The sequence below is a fragment of the Rhinatrema bivittatum genome, chromosome 2 (genome assembly GCF_901001135.1).
Source record: "Rhinatrema bivittatum chromosome 2, aRhiBiv1.1, whole genome shotgun sequence".
Taxonomy (NCBI): Eukaryota; Metazoa; Chordata; class Amphibia; order Gymnophiona; family Rhinatrematidae; genus Rhinatrema; species Rhinatrema bivittatum.
The window spans coordinates 35,568,969-35,584,099 of record NC_042616.1 but is presented as its reverse complement, the minus strand read 5'-3'; the positions used below and the strand labels follow the sequence as shown (position 1 = coordinate 35,584,099).

Sequence of the window (15,131 nt, the reverse complement as noted above, 5' to 3'; positions counted from 1 at the left end):
ATCCTCTGGCAACAAATTCCAGAGCTTTATTGTGCGTTGAGTGAAAAAGAATTTTCTCCGATTAGTCTTAAATGTGCTACTTGCTAACTTCATGGAATGCCCCCTAGTCCTTCTATTATTCTACTCGTTCAAGACCTCTCATGATCTTAAAGACCTCTATCATATCTCCCCTCAGCCGTCTCTTCTCCAAGCTGAACAGCCCTACCCTCTTCAGCCTTTCCTCATAGGGGAGCTGTTCCATCCCCTTTATCATTTTGGTTGCCCTTCTCTGTACCTTCTCCATCGCAACTATATCAGTTGCAAGACTATTTAGTTGTCTCTGTGGCAAAGGTTACCATCAGTTTTGAAATGTATGTGTTATCACTCACGGCTTCTGATTCGGAGATCTCAGCGTCACCATCCAAGGCAGGTTCAGCGGCCTTAGCCACGGGGCCACAGCTTTTTTATAGTCCATTGTTTTAGTTTTTAACCCCCTCTCAGCCAAAGATCTGGAATCAATCACTTAACCGAGTCCATAGAGGCAGAAATTCGAGCAATCCCAGCTGTATAATGTGGCCAGGAATACTTTCAAAAGTCTTATTGGGACCTCAGCCACGTGGCTCTTCCTCGGCTCAATGCACAACCAGAAGTCAACTGTGGTATTCTTTAATCATCTTTACAGCTTATCTCTAGCTCCCAGGGACCTCCCACCAGGTACTTCTCCTCCACCTCTGGCTGCTCAGGAAACCCTAGTCACACGGTCCTTCTCGCTCTTCTTCTAGGCTGGTTTTGCATTGGTCTTTGGTACTTTTACTATTATGCTTTTTTCTCCCTTGGGGTGTTCCTCTCTACATTTTCTTCTCGTTCAGCTTCATCCTTCAGTTGTTTAAAGATATTGTCATTTAGGTATTTCTGTGTTATGATCTGGCCAAACAAAGATCTAAGACTTTTATTCATTGCCTTTTGCAACTTTGCCTTTGATATAATTGCTCTTTCTTCCATTTTTTTTTTATGAGCTCTCTTTGTGTACCCCTTAGATGTAAAAATGGGGTTTCTGGTATAGAAACAGTAGCACATCATCTCCTTTCTGTCTTCAGGGGTCCACTTGGTAGTAGATAATCCTTTTATTTTTTTTCATAAGCCTCTATGGTTTATCATCTGCTGTAGTGGGTCCAATAACAGCATCACGAAGGCCTACAGCAGCATCAAGGTTTTTATCTTCACCTGAAGATTCAAGCACTATCGCTACCACCATCATTAGTCCTAGGGCTTAGACTAATGGTGAGCACCTTTTTGTCCTGGGTGACATGCAGCCGGTAAGAATTTTTCTTTTTGCTTCCTGTTGTACTTTAATAGTAGCAGTTGCCTGAGATTTATCTTAGATATTATATGAAAGGTTTACCACGTGAGGACACTCAGCAAGACTTGGTGAGAGATACTTATTCCATTTACTCCGTCTTTTTCTTTTCTGTGTGAATTATTTCATGCTTATACAAGTTTGATTTCTCACTGAAGCATTTGTCACACTCAAGACATTTAAATGGTTTCTCTCCTGTGTGGATCCTTTCATGCCTTTTCAGTTCTGATTTGCTAATGAAGCGTTTATCACATTCTGTACATGTGAATGGTTTCTCTCCTGTGTGAATTTTTCCATGCCTTTTCAGATCTGATTTACTTCTGAAGCTTTTACCACATTTAGTGCATCTGAATGGTTTCTCTCCTGTGTGGATCTTTTCATGCCTTTTCAGTTCTGATTTGCTAATGAAGCATTTATCACATTCAGTACATGTGAATGGTTTCTCTCCTGTGTGAATTTGTTCGTGTCTTTTCAGCTCTGATTTACTTCTGAAGCTTTTACCACATTTAGTGCATCTAAATGGTTTCTCTCCTGTGTGGATGCTTTCATGCCTTTTCAGTTCCGATTTAGTACGAAAATGTTTATTACAATCAGCGCATGTAAATGGTTTCTCTCCTGTGTGGATTCTTTCATGTGTTTTCAGTTTTGATTGAAAAGTGAAGCTTTTATTACACTCCATGCATGTAAATGGATTTTCTCCTGTGTGGATCCTTTTATGGTTTAACAAATTGTAATTAAAACAGAAGCTTTTATCACATTCAGAGCATGCAAATGGTTTCTCTCCTGTGTGGGTCATTTTGTGCGTACACAATCTGGGTTTTGAACTAAAGCTTTTATCACATTCACTGCATTTAAATGGTTTCTCTCTAGTGTGGCTTATTTTATGCATTCTCAGTTCAGACTTTGAACTAAAGGATTTATTACATTCAATGCATGTAAATGATTTTTCTCCCATGTGACTCATTTCATGCCTTCTCAGTCCATGTTTCGAAGGAAAGCTTTTATCACACTCAGTGCAAGTAAACGGTTTCTCTCCTGTATGGATTCTTTCATGGATTTTTAGAATGAATTTTGAACTGAAGCTTTTATCACACTCAGTGCATGAAAATGGCTTCTCCCCTGTGTGGCTCCTTTCATGCACTTTTAGATGAGATTTTAAACTAAAACTTTTATCACTCTCAGTGCATGAATGTGGTTTCTCTCCTGTATGGATTCTTTCATGCATTTTCAATTCAGATTTCGAGCTGTAGCTTTTATCACACTTAATGCAGGTAAATGGTTTTTCACCTGTGTGGATTCTTTCATGCCTTTTCAGTCTTGATTGAAACCTGAAGCTTTTAGTACACCCTTTGCATGTAAATGGTTTTTCTCCAGTGTGGATCTTTTTATGGTTTAACAAATTGGAATTAAAACAGAACCTTTTATCACATTCGGAGCAGGCAAATGGTTTCTCTCCTGTGTGGATTTTTTCATGCCTTCTCAGTTCAGGTTTTAAACTGAAACTTTTATCACATTCCATGCATGTAAATGGTTTCTCTCCTGTGTGACTCATTTCATGTCTTCTCAGCACATGTTTCCAAATAAAGCTTTTATCACACTCAGTGCATGAAAACGGTTTCTCTCCTGTATGGATTCTTTCATGGATTTTTAGAAGGAATTTTGAACTGAATCTTTTATCACACTCAGAGCATGAAAATCTTTTCCCAGTGCATGAATATGGTTTCTCTTCTGTATGGATTCTTTCATGCATTTTCAATTGATATTGCGAACTGTAGCTTTTATCACGTTCTGTGCATGCAAATGGTTTCTCTCCTGTGTGGACCTTTTCATGCCTTTTCAGTTCTGATTTATAACCAAAGTTTTTATCATACTCACTGATTATAAATTGTCTCTGTCCTGTGTGGCTCCTTTCATGCCTTTCCAGTTCTACTTTCTGACAGAATCTTTTATCACAGTCAGTGAATGTAATTGGTTTCTCACCTGTGTGGATCCTTTCATACCTTTTCAGATGAGATTTCTGCCCAAAGATTTTATCACATACTGTACATGCAAATGGTTTGTCTCCCATGTGCCTTTTCATTTTTGATTTCCAGCTGAATCTGTTATCATAGTCTGTACATGTAAATTGCTTTTTTCCTGCATGTATTTTCTGGTGCATTTTCATTTGTGAATGATAAATACAACTTTTATTACAATCACTACATGGAAATGTTTTATCACTTGTATGAATCTTTTGGTGAACTTTTAATATTAGTTTATCTATACTTTCACTGCATGAAAAAGGTCTCATCCCAGTCTGTTCTCTCAGGTCTTGTGTGCTTTCCTCACAGAGAGTTACATTCTCAGTGGAGTCTCCTACTGGATTTCTCAGCCTTTCCTCTGGCTTGCACTGATTCCAGCAGTTTTTCTCCCAGTCACAACATGGGCAGGTATCTGCTTCATCTTTCTCTGATAAAGTTTTAATCATTTCCAGATGTTTGGTGCGATCCTCAGGATGTGTCTCGAGTCTTCTCTTGGACTCATTGCTCACTAGAAAAAAAAACAAAGGACAGACATTACTTGATGTGAGCGAGACAGTGACACTAGTCAGGTTTTTCCCAGCATTAACGCACCTCAGAGGGAACAGGGATGTAAAGCAGCCGTGTCACTTCCTTTCTGCAGCATTCTGGGATGAAGAAGAGCACATCGCTGGGACTCAGAGGAGGATCAAGAAGAGGATTGAACATCTGAACACTGTCAGGTATATAAATTCTCAAACATTGTTTTATGTAACTCGCACATAACAAAAACCACTTTCAGGCCGATACAGTAAAAACGCGGGAGAGCGGGCAAACGCCCACTCTCCTGTACGCGTGATTCAGTATTTTAATTTATTTTAATTAGGGCCGGCAGTAAAAAGAGGCGCTAGGGACACTAGCGCATCTCTAGCACCTCTTTTTTGACAGGAGCGGCGGCTGAGTAAGGGGTAAAGCTAGCGCGTCTAAAACACACATCCAATTTTATCGGCCCGTTTGTAAACTAACTTAAATTGTATTTAAATAGCCCTTTGATGTCCAGCACGCAGTTAAAATTTTAATAGAGATCTTCATGCACAGATACCATTAATCTGGCAAATGCAATCAGTGCTACACTATAATCATAGACCTCTCACCTGAAAGTCCTTACAAAAATGTGCAACAGTGAGCACGTCTTAATTTTAAATTACCTTTTTTGGGGGGATTTTTTGTCATAGTTGCAATTAAAATTAGTTATCGTAGCTTTGAGACTTCCGGCGATGATGAGTTGCTGAGAAGAAGCCAGCCATCTGAGCTCCTCGGGGATCAGCATCCATCCTGCTTTTTCATCACATAGTTTCTGGAATTACTTGCTTTTTTTTTTACCTATTGGTGCTCTGCTCTACCTTATTGTACAATAGGGTGGTGAAAAAAAATCATTGGAAATGACCGGAAGAGGGAAAAAAAAAATGGGGTTTGGACAAAGCTGCGTCACAGGATGACAAAATGGCACCTGACCTAGGCCCTGCCACTGACGAGATTTCTGATGTTCTATTGAAAGAACTTTCCAAGGCTGTGGCAGAAGTGAACAATAAATTGCAAAAATTCCAATCTCACAGTGATGTTCTTCATGGCAAAGTGGAAGGAAGCCATTTGATTTTAACGGCAGTGGAGCAAGAACACGCAGATCAGCTAGCCTCACTGGATTCGGAGGAAGACCGGCTGAAGAAGAAAAAGTTACAATCGGAAGACAAGTTGGAGGAGTTATAAAATCGGAGTCGACGGAATCATTTATGAATTGTGCGACTCCTGGAATTCCTCGCAAGGCGAGGCACTTCATGAGTGGTGCTCTGAGGGCCTTGCAGAGTTGTTGTCGTTAGGCAATCCCAATAGGTCAGTGATTGGGAAACGTGCACACCGTCTTGGCCCGCTGAGAGAATCTGAGAACAAGCCAAGGCAATTGATTCTCAAATATCTCATTTGCCTTGACAACAGCTAAAGTGCTTAATGCCTATCGTAAAGCGAAAGAACTGCGATATGATGGTTCTAATTTTTCCTGATTACTCCTCGGGGGGGGGGGGGGGGGGGGGGGGGGGGGGTTATGGCGACTTGATGCAAATAGACACCATACTGCATTCATTTATAGGCTAAGGGAATCGAGTTTACTCTACAGTTCCCTGCACATTTGAGAGTATCACATAAGGGAGAAACTCACTAGTAAATCAGAAGTCAAGGAATACCTGAGCTGAATCGAGCGGCCTGTTTTTCTTACTTTCATTCATGGCAGAACTGGCTAAAAAGTTTATTTTACCAGGTTTTTTTGTTTTCTTTTACATGGCTGAGGGTGTCACACAAGGGGAAAACCCACATCTTCACCAACATGCCAAATGTTGAGGAAAGCATGGTAATGGTTTCCTGTATTGAATGACTTATTTTGCTTGCCTTCATTTGTGACAATCCTGGTCAACAAGTTCACCTCACGGTTTTGAATGTGACCGGAAGGGTCGCACAAGGGAGGATCTCTCATGTTTTCATGATAACATGAAATGTCAGAGAAGGTATGAGGACGCTGTTTTAAATTGAATGATTTGTTTGTCCATCATTGAGAGCACAGTACATCTGTCCACAACGAGATTTGCAAGCCTATGGTTAGTGATGTTTGCCATATACTGGCTGATCCCTGGAGTTCTCCTGTGCAGCACATAAAGCATGATATAGAAAAAGTGTAAGGAAACCAGACAATGGTCAAAGGGACCTTTTTCTGTGGTACATTAGTTACCTGGTTAATCCATCCACAGTCTTTCCTTGTGTTTATTAGCCCTGAAAACAGTGTTCCTGATGGCTATATGCGTGGCTCGTTGCATCTCTGAACCACAGGCATTGTCGTGTCACCATTCCCCTCCTAATATTTCCTAACATTCTGTTTGCTTTTATGGTCACCACAGCACAAGGGATCGGGGTAAAAGTTTAAAAGGAGTGGTTATATGAGATGCAAACTGTATGTTACTAGCTAATGCCGCTATCCTTTGACTTGCTGATTTATAATATTGTGGTGTAATTCCGGTAAAAGATTTGGATGTTACATTTGAGCTTCTATCATGTTTTTGCTTGCATATACCGGAATACTGGTGTTACTATTTTACTGCTAATAAAAATTTAATTATTTAAAAAAAAAAAAACTGCAACTGTGGCAGACTAGTGTGTCGTGGCGCACTGTTTGGGAAATGCTACTACAGAGGATCTTTACTTCCAGCTAAATTAGTTCTCGATGACGCTCTACAGTGTGCTGTGAATCACTAGACCCAGAGGATATCAGCCCCTAATTTCTTTTTTAATTACCAAATACAGTTACTTAAATACAAGTAACTAGCAAGGATTCTGAAAAATTTGATAAAGCTAAAAAAAAAAAAGATTTCAAACCATGAAAAACACAGACAATTCAATAGAAAAAGGTCAGCAAGAAAGCAATCTGTATCATGTGTAACTAAAATTAAAATTCAACTTATCAGGCCACAAGTTCAGGTAGATGTGCAACTAACTTACATTCATGGAGACCAAAGGCACTGAAGCCACCCGCTGGGTGAGCTAGCCTTGAAGTGGGAGCACTCCTGTGGCTCTCATGTCCTGTCATCCTGGCACATGATTTCCCAACCTTTGAAACAAATTGGATCCAGCATAATGTTATATCTAAAGAAAAGTCCTTTCCAGAGACCTCTCTTTGGAGAAGCTCAGAATTATACGTGAGGGATGACAAGACACCCAAACTCCGATGGCATCGCCACCAATGGAAGGCACCCGGAGGCCACAGTAGATAGACTTACTAAAAGGAATAAGGGGCTGTGGGCACCCGACGTACTCTTAATTGCTTCCCCAGAATGCATGGGAAATGTTAAGTGAGCCCCAGTGGACGATGGTTCCCCTAAGTTTGGCAGGGGGCATGTACAGATGTTAGAGGGGAAGTCACTCCCTGGCTTAGGGATCTGCACCTTGACTCTATCCTCTGTTAGAAGAAGAAATGGAGAGCCATAGCTCAGGGCAGGAAAGGAAAATAGGAATGGAGATTTCCTTCCCTGGGGAGTGACCCTGGTACAGCAGGTGCTCAACATACGAAGGATGAACTGAGTGGGAGGGTAATGGAAGGGGTACATAAGAAAAGCACTGAGAACCCCCTTAAAGGAACAGCTGCAGCTACCCAGCACAATCAACCTTGAGAGAGACCCAGGAGGGGAAGCCAAGACACAGGGCATTTCCCAGGGGAGAAGAATAAAAGCTCAGGCCTAGAGAGGAACAGAGACATTCTGGGGAAGAGAAGGCAGATCCTATCCTAAGACTACTTGTGATTGCTGTACCTTTTGATTTATAGCTGCTAAAATAAGCAGACTTTATTCCTCCTGTTTTCTCTTGTGCTGTAAATAATAAAATCATCATCTAAAGAAAATTGCTCTGTCCTTCAGCCCACCTAGTAAGACAAGTACCACTCACATAGTATCACAGTATGTGAATATGAGTAAATGACACAGACACAAGCACTGCCTGTCACCGCAACCCTGTGCGTGATTACAGAGATCTGCAGAGGAGCTTGTGAAGGGGTCTCTGCAGTTCCCAGCTGCTCCTTCCACTCTTCCTCTCAGCAGTTTGACCCCGCTCCCTCTTATTCCTGCACTCACCTGAGCAGCTGCTTCTCCCAGTGCCTCCTTCCTCTGATCCCGGCTCATCCCTGATGTACGGCTCTTCCCCTCGTTCAATGTGGGATATAATCTCAGGGGTGATGGTCGGGGAGCCTGTTCCTGGGGTAAGAGCACTGCATTAGCTTTCTCACAGTCACTCAGAATAATATCATTGGTTATTTTCTGGAAAATGCTTGTACTGAAGGGAAAGAGGGATTTAGAAGAGACATTCAAAAACCTGGTGGGCTCCCCAGTGTACATGAATGGGGCATTTTCTATACAAAAAAGCTACAGGTAGAGAAGGTGAAAGGAGAGAGGCTCAGAGGAAATCTTTCTTTACTGAGAGGACAGTGAAGGCCTGGGAGGGGCAGGTGAGGGAGACCAGAGTCAGGCAGGGTCAGGGGTGACACGATAGGGAGTGTGGAGGGGGAGGCCACAGGAAGACCAAGAGTCCTAAACTGCCAGAAAGCTGCTGTGTAACTATTACAAGAACATTTACCCCTCACAATCTCCAAAAAAGAGGGAAAACAGTAATTCCACCATATCCCCCTCTGAACATGTCTGAATACAATATCATGTACATACATGAACCAAGCGTGCCCTGACTGCAGATTACAGCCTTTCAGCCTCAAAGCAATCCTGCTGGGGTCAGGATTCACTCTGCTCCCATCTGAAGGAGGGGCCTGTGGGGCCTCAAAGGCTCAAGCACCAACGTCATCTGAGGATGATCCTTATCCCAGTCTAATGAAAGGGATCACGGCCCACAAAGGGTCCAATCTCCTCCAGGACAGATACAGGTCTGAGCCCTCTGCAGGTCAGGTTTACTACGGACTTTAAAGATAAAATCCATGACTCAGATCCTTCTCCCAAAGTCAGGAGTCTGTCTGTCCTTCCACCGTCTACAACACAAACTCATCTCTTCATTTCCTCCTCCTCTCTACAATTACTAAGAAATACTTTCCCTTTCTATCCTGTTACTCTCCTCTCCCACCTCCTCTCCCTCATTTATCCCCATCCCCCTCCTCTTTCTCTCTACAATTATTAAGAAATTCTTGGCCTCTCTTTCTTTTTGTGATCTGCCACTTTTCTCTTGCTCCTTTGTATTTCCAGTTCAATGAAAACCAAGGCTGGACCTGGCACCGTGAACCTACCAGGGAATTTCTCCCCACATTTTAAATCCCCCCAAAAACATCAAATCTGCTCACTGCAGTAACAAGTCCAGGGCTGTGGGAGAGCAAACACCAAGGCACCTTCTATAACCCTGCAATCACAAGTCCTGTATCCAGCCACTAGGTGTCTCCACTGAGCAATGACCCTGACTCCTGCTCCCCAGGGGCAATGAATGCTGCCTCTGCATAATTTCCAGCCCCAACTTCAGCCAACTCAGGGAACAGAAGACCCGCCTTCAATCAATAATGAAATAATATTCTGTTCTCCCCATCCCAAACATTAATTTCTTAAAAAAAAAATATCCTTCCTTACCCAGTGAGCCGACTCAGGGAGGAGAAGACCCAACTTCACTCAATAGTGAAATATTCTGAGCTGCCCCTCCTGATATGAATTTCTAAAGTACTCCTTACCCAGTGAGCCGAGGGACTGATAGTTCTCCTTCATCACATCCTTGTAAAGCTCCTTCTGCCATTCTTCTAAACCCTCCCACTCCTCCTGGGAGAAATAGACAGCGATGTCCTCAAAGGTTACTGGGACCTGAAACACAAACCAGAAACACTCAGCACCTTCTGCATCAGGAGACCTCTCAGTATTGGGACCCAGCAGGGCAGGGGGGGGGGAAGAGTTTTTTGGGTGTATATAATTCACAGTCATATAGCACACAGTCCCAGAGCAGGACTAATTTAACTGGAAACCCAGTTACACACAGAACCCTGGACACCATGTTTTACCTTGAGAGACTCCTGATCTCTCTCCTTAAACTCAGGACAGTCCCAAAGTGCATGTTCTATGCCCTGGGTCTGCTCGGGGGTCTCATTAAAGTCAGGGCTTCAGTGTCTCAAGTTAGAAAGCTGCAGTAATGATTGTATAGAAAGGGCAGGATTGCAGAGTTTACTACTCTCTTTTTCATTTTAGCTACTAATGTAGTAATTAAAGGATATTCAAAGCATAATATGATAATGTGTTAGCAGATTTACTCATCAGAATCCCCAGCAGTCATTTCTTTAACTTTCATAAGGTACAGTGAAGAGTTCCACAATAATACTGGGAGAGGCGAGATTATTTTAAAGAAACTGAACTTTATAGATCTTTCCTTAAAATATCCCTGCTTCCATACTCATTGATCCTGTTGCCCTTCTCTTCAGCAGCTTTTTATCTTTTTTCATGGGAAGCTGTTCATAGGGCTGCCACCTCATTCTCTTGCCTGCTTACTACCACCTCGGCATTGTCTTGACCCCCATCCCACCACTAACACCACTTCATCCAATTCACCACTCCATAATGGATTTTTCCACCACTGCTGTAGCCACGTGACTGATCCCACTACCATAGGCCTGTGCTCTAACTCCTACCGGTTGGGTTCCCATTCCTACTGCTGATGATCTTCCTCCCTGCTGCTTAGCCACCCTCACAGGCCACTTCTGCAGCTCGTCCTTACTGCCACAAGTCTCTCCTGCCTGACCTTGACAGCTACTGCTGGCAGTGATGTACAATAAACAAAGCTACATGGTTTTGGCTGAAGTGGGGGGGGGGGGGGGGGGTACAGGAGGCTGATAGCAGCAGCAAGTAAAGCAGGGATGAGGGGTACTTGCCAGGTTCTTGTGACTTGGATTGGCCATTGTTGGAAACAGGATGCTGGGCTTGATGGACCCTTGGTCTGACCCAGTATGGCATGTTCTTATGAGGTACTGGGGAGCTGGAGAAGAAAATGAGAGGAAGGCTATACTGCAGGATAGGGAGAGTGAGCAATCGGGAAAGAGAGGAGAGGAAGGAGAGACTGGTTGGTTGGAAGCAGACAAAAGGGGGATACTGGAGTAGAATGAAGGAAGGGGGAAAAGGATAGATTGTGGGACATGGCCATAATTTTTTAATAATCAGATACATAAGAGGTGGAGAATCCAAAGTCTTCCTTGTGGAGAGCAACAGGAAACAGACTTTCATACTTGGATTTGTAGGATACAACCAGGTGACCTGGACTGGTCCGTGTTGGAGACAAGATGCAGGGCTCGATGGAGAATTGCTCTGACCCAGCCTGGCATTTATCATCTTCTTATGGCCTGATTTTCATTTTAAAAAAATGGGAGATGAGTGCGGAAGAGGCAGCTTCGAGAAAGGGGGCAGGCCATGGAAGGGTGGGGTATGGATGTGCCATGGGCGGACCAGGACAGCGCCTTTAGGCACTGTACTGGCAGCTGGCCAACCCACGCAACCTACTACTGTTCTGGAGAGCAGGTAAGTAATGAAATTAAAAAAAACTAGTTAGAGGGGTTTTAGGGGTCGGGTAGGTAAGGCGTGTAGGAAGTTCCCTCCCAGTCTGCTCCTTTATTGGAGAGGACTGGGAGGGAACTGGAGAAGGGGGGTCTATTACCTCTCAGCACACATTTTATAAAATGCCACCCCTTAAGCGCACCAGTCAGCCCTTGCCTGCATGCACGCACAGGTAGCGGATTTTATAACATGCACGCACGAAAACCACGCGCACATGGACGCCCTCGCGCGCGGGTATTAAAATTCCCTTTTTAATGCTTATAGAGAGAGAGAGCAGGACTTTGGGGGCAATCTCTTACCTGAGCAGAAGCTCCTGCAGGCATTTGACTCTCTGCTTTCTGGATTAGAAATGAATTGGAGGCTCTTTCTCAGGCAGGAAAAGAGCTGAGTGTTTGCCTCTTGTTGTAATAGGAGGGTAAGAAACGTTGAGAATCAGAGCTGGGTGGATGAAGTTTCCTCTGACTTTCTGCTGCTGGAAATGTACAGCATTGATTACTTCCTCCCTCGCCTGCCAGGCGCAGACTGATGACATCTCAAAAGGGGAGCGTCACACTGAAGGCGCAGACTGATGACATCTCAAAAGGGGAGCGTCACACTGAAGGCGCAGACTGATGACATCTCAAAAGGGGAGCTTCACACCGAAGGCACAGGCTGATGACGTCACATACGAGGCAAGGCAGCTTCACGCTGAAGGGGTGGGAGATGAAGGAAGGAAGAGAGGGAGGTTTCTGTTTGAGGTGGACAGAGCCGGCCAGTGTGCAGGAGAAAGGGGTGTTGGCTTAGAAGGAAGGGTTTGGAGGGAGCTCTGGCAGAGGGAACATATGAGTAGCAACATAAAAGTAGAGGTGCTTGGGCCAGAGAAAAAGCAAGTTTGCTTACCGTAAACGGTGTTTCCGTAGATAGCAGGATGAATTAGCCATGCTGTCATGGGATCTGTCCATCAGGCCCAGAGGGCGGAGCTTGACAAAGCAGAGGTTAGACTTTTAGTCCCTCTGCGGCTGCGCGTGGGTTCCCGCGCAGGAAGTACAGATTCTCCTCAGTCTGTGATTAAGCTAAGGTAGTTGAAGACATATGGACTGCCAGGGAGGAGGGTGGGTCAGCATGGCTAATTCATCCTGCTATCTACGGAAACACCGTTTACGGTAAGCAAACTTGCTTTTCCCGTCGATAGCAGGGCTGAATTAGCCATGCTGTCATGGGAGTCCAAAGCTCCCGATCACGGTTGATATAAGTGGTAACTGTTCGTGATCAGATCATAGTGGCAGTCCTTGAGGAACAGATGATAAGGAATGGAGTACAGCCTGCCCCAGCTTTGCGTCCTGAGTGGTTTGCTGATGGAGGCAGTAATGAGCAGTGAATGTGTGGAGAGTAGTCCACGTTGCTGCTTTGCAGATATCCGTTGGGTGGACATTGTTAAGATGAGCCCATGAGGTTGACCAAGCTCTGACTTGATGAGCATTAGGAGTGGAGGACAGTGGTATGTTGCTAGATCTATAGCAAAACTGAATGCACTGTACAATCCAACTAGAAATGGTCCGCTTAGAGACCGGTAGACCCGGTGCTTTAGGGTCAAAGGAAAGGAACAACTGTGACGGTCTCGATACTGCTTGTGTTCTGGAAAGATAACACTGTAGTACTCGTTTGCAGTCCAGGGTATGAAGCAGCTTTTCCCTATCATTGGTATGAGGTGGTGGAAAAAAGGTTGGAAGCTCAATGGTTTGGTTGAGGTGAAAAGCCGAGACCACTTTTGGTAAAAAGGAGGGGTGTGTCCTGAGTACTACCTTGTGTGGGTGAGACTGAAAGTAAGGAAAATAGTGTACCAATGCTTGTAACTCACTCACCCTTCTTGCCGATGTTACGGCTACCAGAAAAACTACCTTCCAGGTTAAGTATTTGGGATGTGCCAATTCCATTGGTTCAAATGGGGGAAGCATTAGACGTTCCAAAACCGTGTTAATGTCCCATGGTATGAGTGGTTTGGATGCAGGTGGACGTATGCGATAAAGTCCCCTGATGAAACGTGAAAGGAGTGGATGAGTGGAGATACTTGCGTTGTTGCACAACGTATGGTAAGCTGCTATGGCACTGAGATGTACCCGAATTGAAGAGGCAGCAAGCCCAGTGTCAAAAAGTGTACATAAGTAGTCCAACAGTTTGTCCGGAGGGCAATCTTTTGGATGTAACCCGTTGTTTGTACACCAAACAGCGTAACGTTTCCATTTATAATTATAATTACGTCTGGTCGAGAGCCTTCTGGATTCTAAAAGAATGAGTTGTGCCCGGTCAGAGACGTTGTAATCGGTGAAATAGCTCCGTTCAATAGCCATGCTGTCAAATGCAGAGAGGCATGCATGGGGTGTAGCAGTGTTCCCTGATCTTGAGCTAGAAGATCGGAACGTTGTGGGAGATGAATGGGAGGCTGCTGCGACAAGCGGAGTAGAAAAGTGTACCACGGTTAGCGAGGCCACGCAGGAGCTATTAGTATCAGAAAGGCCTTGTCCTCTATACATTTCTGGATGGTCTTGGAAATGAGAGGAATGGGTGGAAATGCGTATAGGAGATCGTGCGACCATGAGAGCAGGAACGCATCCTGCGCTTCCCTGTATTGGCTTGGCCGAAGGGAGCAAAAACGTGGAACCCGTGTATTGGCTTCCGTAGCGAAGAGGTCTATTGTGGGGGTTCCCCACTGTGTGAATACATGTTGGGCGACTTCCATATGTAGAGTCCACTCGTGAGGGTGGAATACTCGGCTCAATCTGTCGGCCCTCGTGTTGTCCACTCCTGGTAAATATGTTGCTTGTAGATGAATGCAATGGAGATGAGCATGCTGAAATATCAACAACGTTTCTCTGCAAAGGGTCCAGGATCCCGTCCCTCCCTGTTTGTTGATATAAAACATGGCCACCTGATTGTCCGTGTAAATCATTACTCTGTGGCCTTGTAAGTAGCTCTGAAATGCTAAAAGCGCTTTCCTGATGGCTCTGAGTTCCAACAAATTGATTTGAAGGTCGCGTTCGGACGGAGTCCAGAGACCTTGTGTCTCGTATATGTCCAGGTGCGCTCCCCAACCTTTTCTTGAGGCGTCTGTAGTTAGAACTAAGTCGTGAGTGGGAGTGCGAAATAACGCTCCTTTGTTTAGAACAGTGGGTTTCATCCACCATAAAATGTCTTGTCGCATGGCTGCAGTAATTGTGATCATGTGTGTAAGTGGTTGGGCGTGCTGTTTCCATTGACGCTTCAACCCCCACTGAAGATTGCGCATGTGAAGCCTGGTGTTGGGCACCATGAAGTTGGCCGCCGCCATATGACCCAAGACTACTAACAATTGTCTCGCTGTCGATGAACGAATCTCGGAGAGATGGAGGAGGAGAGGTTTGAAGAGAAGTTGCCTTTCCTGTGGAAGATAAGCTCTGCAACGAGTGGTGTCGAGTTGAGCTCCTATGAAAGTTAATTTCTGTGTCGGTTGGAGGTGGGACTTTGAAAAATTCACTACCAGTCCGAGCTCCTGTAGAAAGGGTATTATCACTTGAAGTTGATTGAGTAATGCGTCCTTGGAAGAGGCTACTACGAGCCAGTCGTCTAGATATGGAAAAATCGTTATTCCACGCTTTCGAAGATGAGCCACCACTACCACCATGCACTTGGTGAATACTCTGGGGGCCGCTGAAAGGCCGAAGGGGAGTACTTTGTATTGAT

At 44.4% G+C, this 15,131-nt stretch overlaps 1 protein-coding gene and 1 long non-coding RNA gene across 6 annotated transcripts; one reads left to right on the top strand and one right to left on the bottom strand.

Moving 5' to 3' along the window:
* Window positions 1-1,395: 1,395 nt before the first annotated feature.
* LOC115083800 (oocyte zinc finger protein XlCOF6-like) lies at window positions 1,396-11,996 on the bottom strand. 4 transcript variants are annotated; one of them, XM_029587822.1, is made up of 4 exons: window positions 11,735-11,996; window positions 9,578-9,704; window positions 7,998-8,117; window positions 1,396-3,865 (listed from the first exon to the last, which is right to left on the bottom strand). In XM_029587822.1, the coding sequence occupies exons 1-4, from the start codon at window positions 11,756-11,758 to the stop codon at window positions 1,428-1,430; spliced, it is 2,709 nt and encodes a 902-aa protein (XP_029443682.1). In that variant the 5' UTR covers window positions 11,759-11,996; the 3' UTR covers window positions 1,396-1,427. The 4 variants fall into 4 exon arrangements, with proteins under 4 accessions (XP_029443682.1, XP_029443684.1, XP_029443685.1 ...); XM_029587824.1 differs by lacking the exon at window positions 9,578-9,704 and adding an exon at window positions 3,949-4,001; XM_029587825.1 differs by lacking the exon at window positions 11,735-11,996 and adding an exon at window positions 3,949-4,001 and having other exon boundaries at window positions 9,578-9,592.
* LOC115083805 lies at window positions 3,643-7,071 on the top strand. Of its 2 annotated transcripts, none has more exons than XR_003854407.1 (3): window positions 3,643-3,765; window positions 3,998-4,076; window positions 4,950-7,071. It is a non-coding gene; the product is annotated as an uncharacterized LOC115083805 (long non-coding RNA). The 2 variants fall into 2 exon arrangements; XR_003854406.1 differs by lacking the exon at window positions 4,950-7,071 and adding an exon at window positions 4,752-4,789.
* Window positions 11,997-15,131: the final 3,135 nt, after the last annotated feature.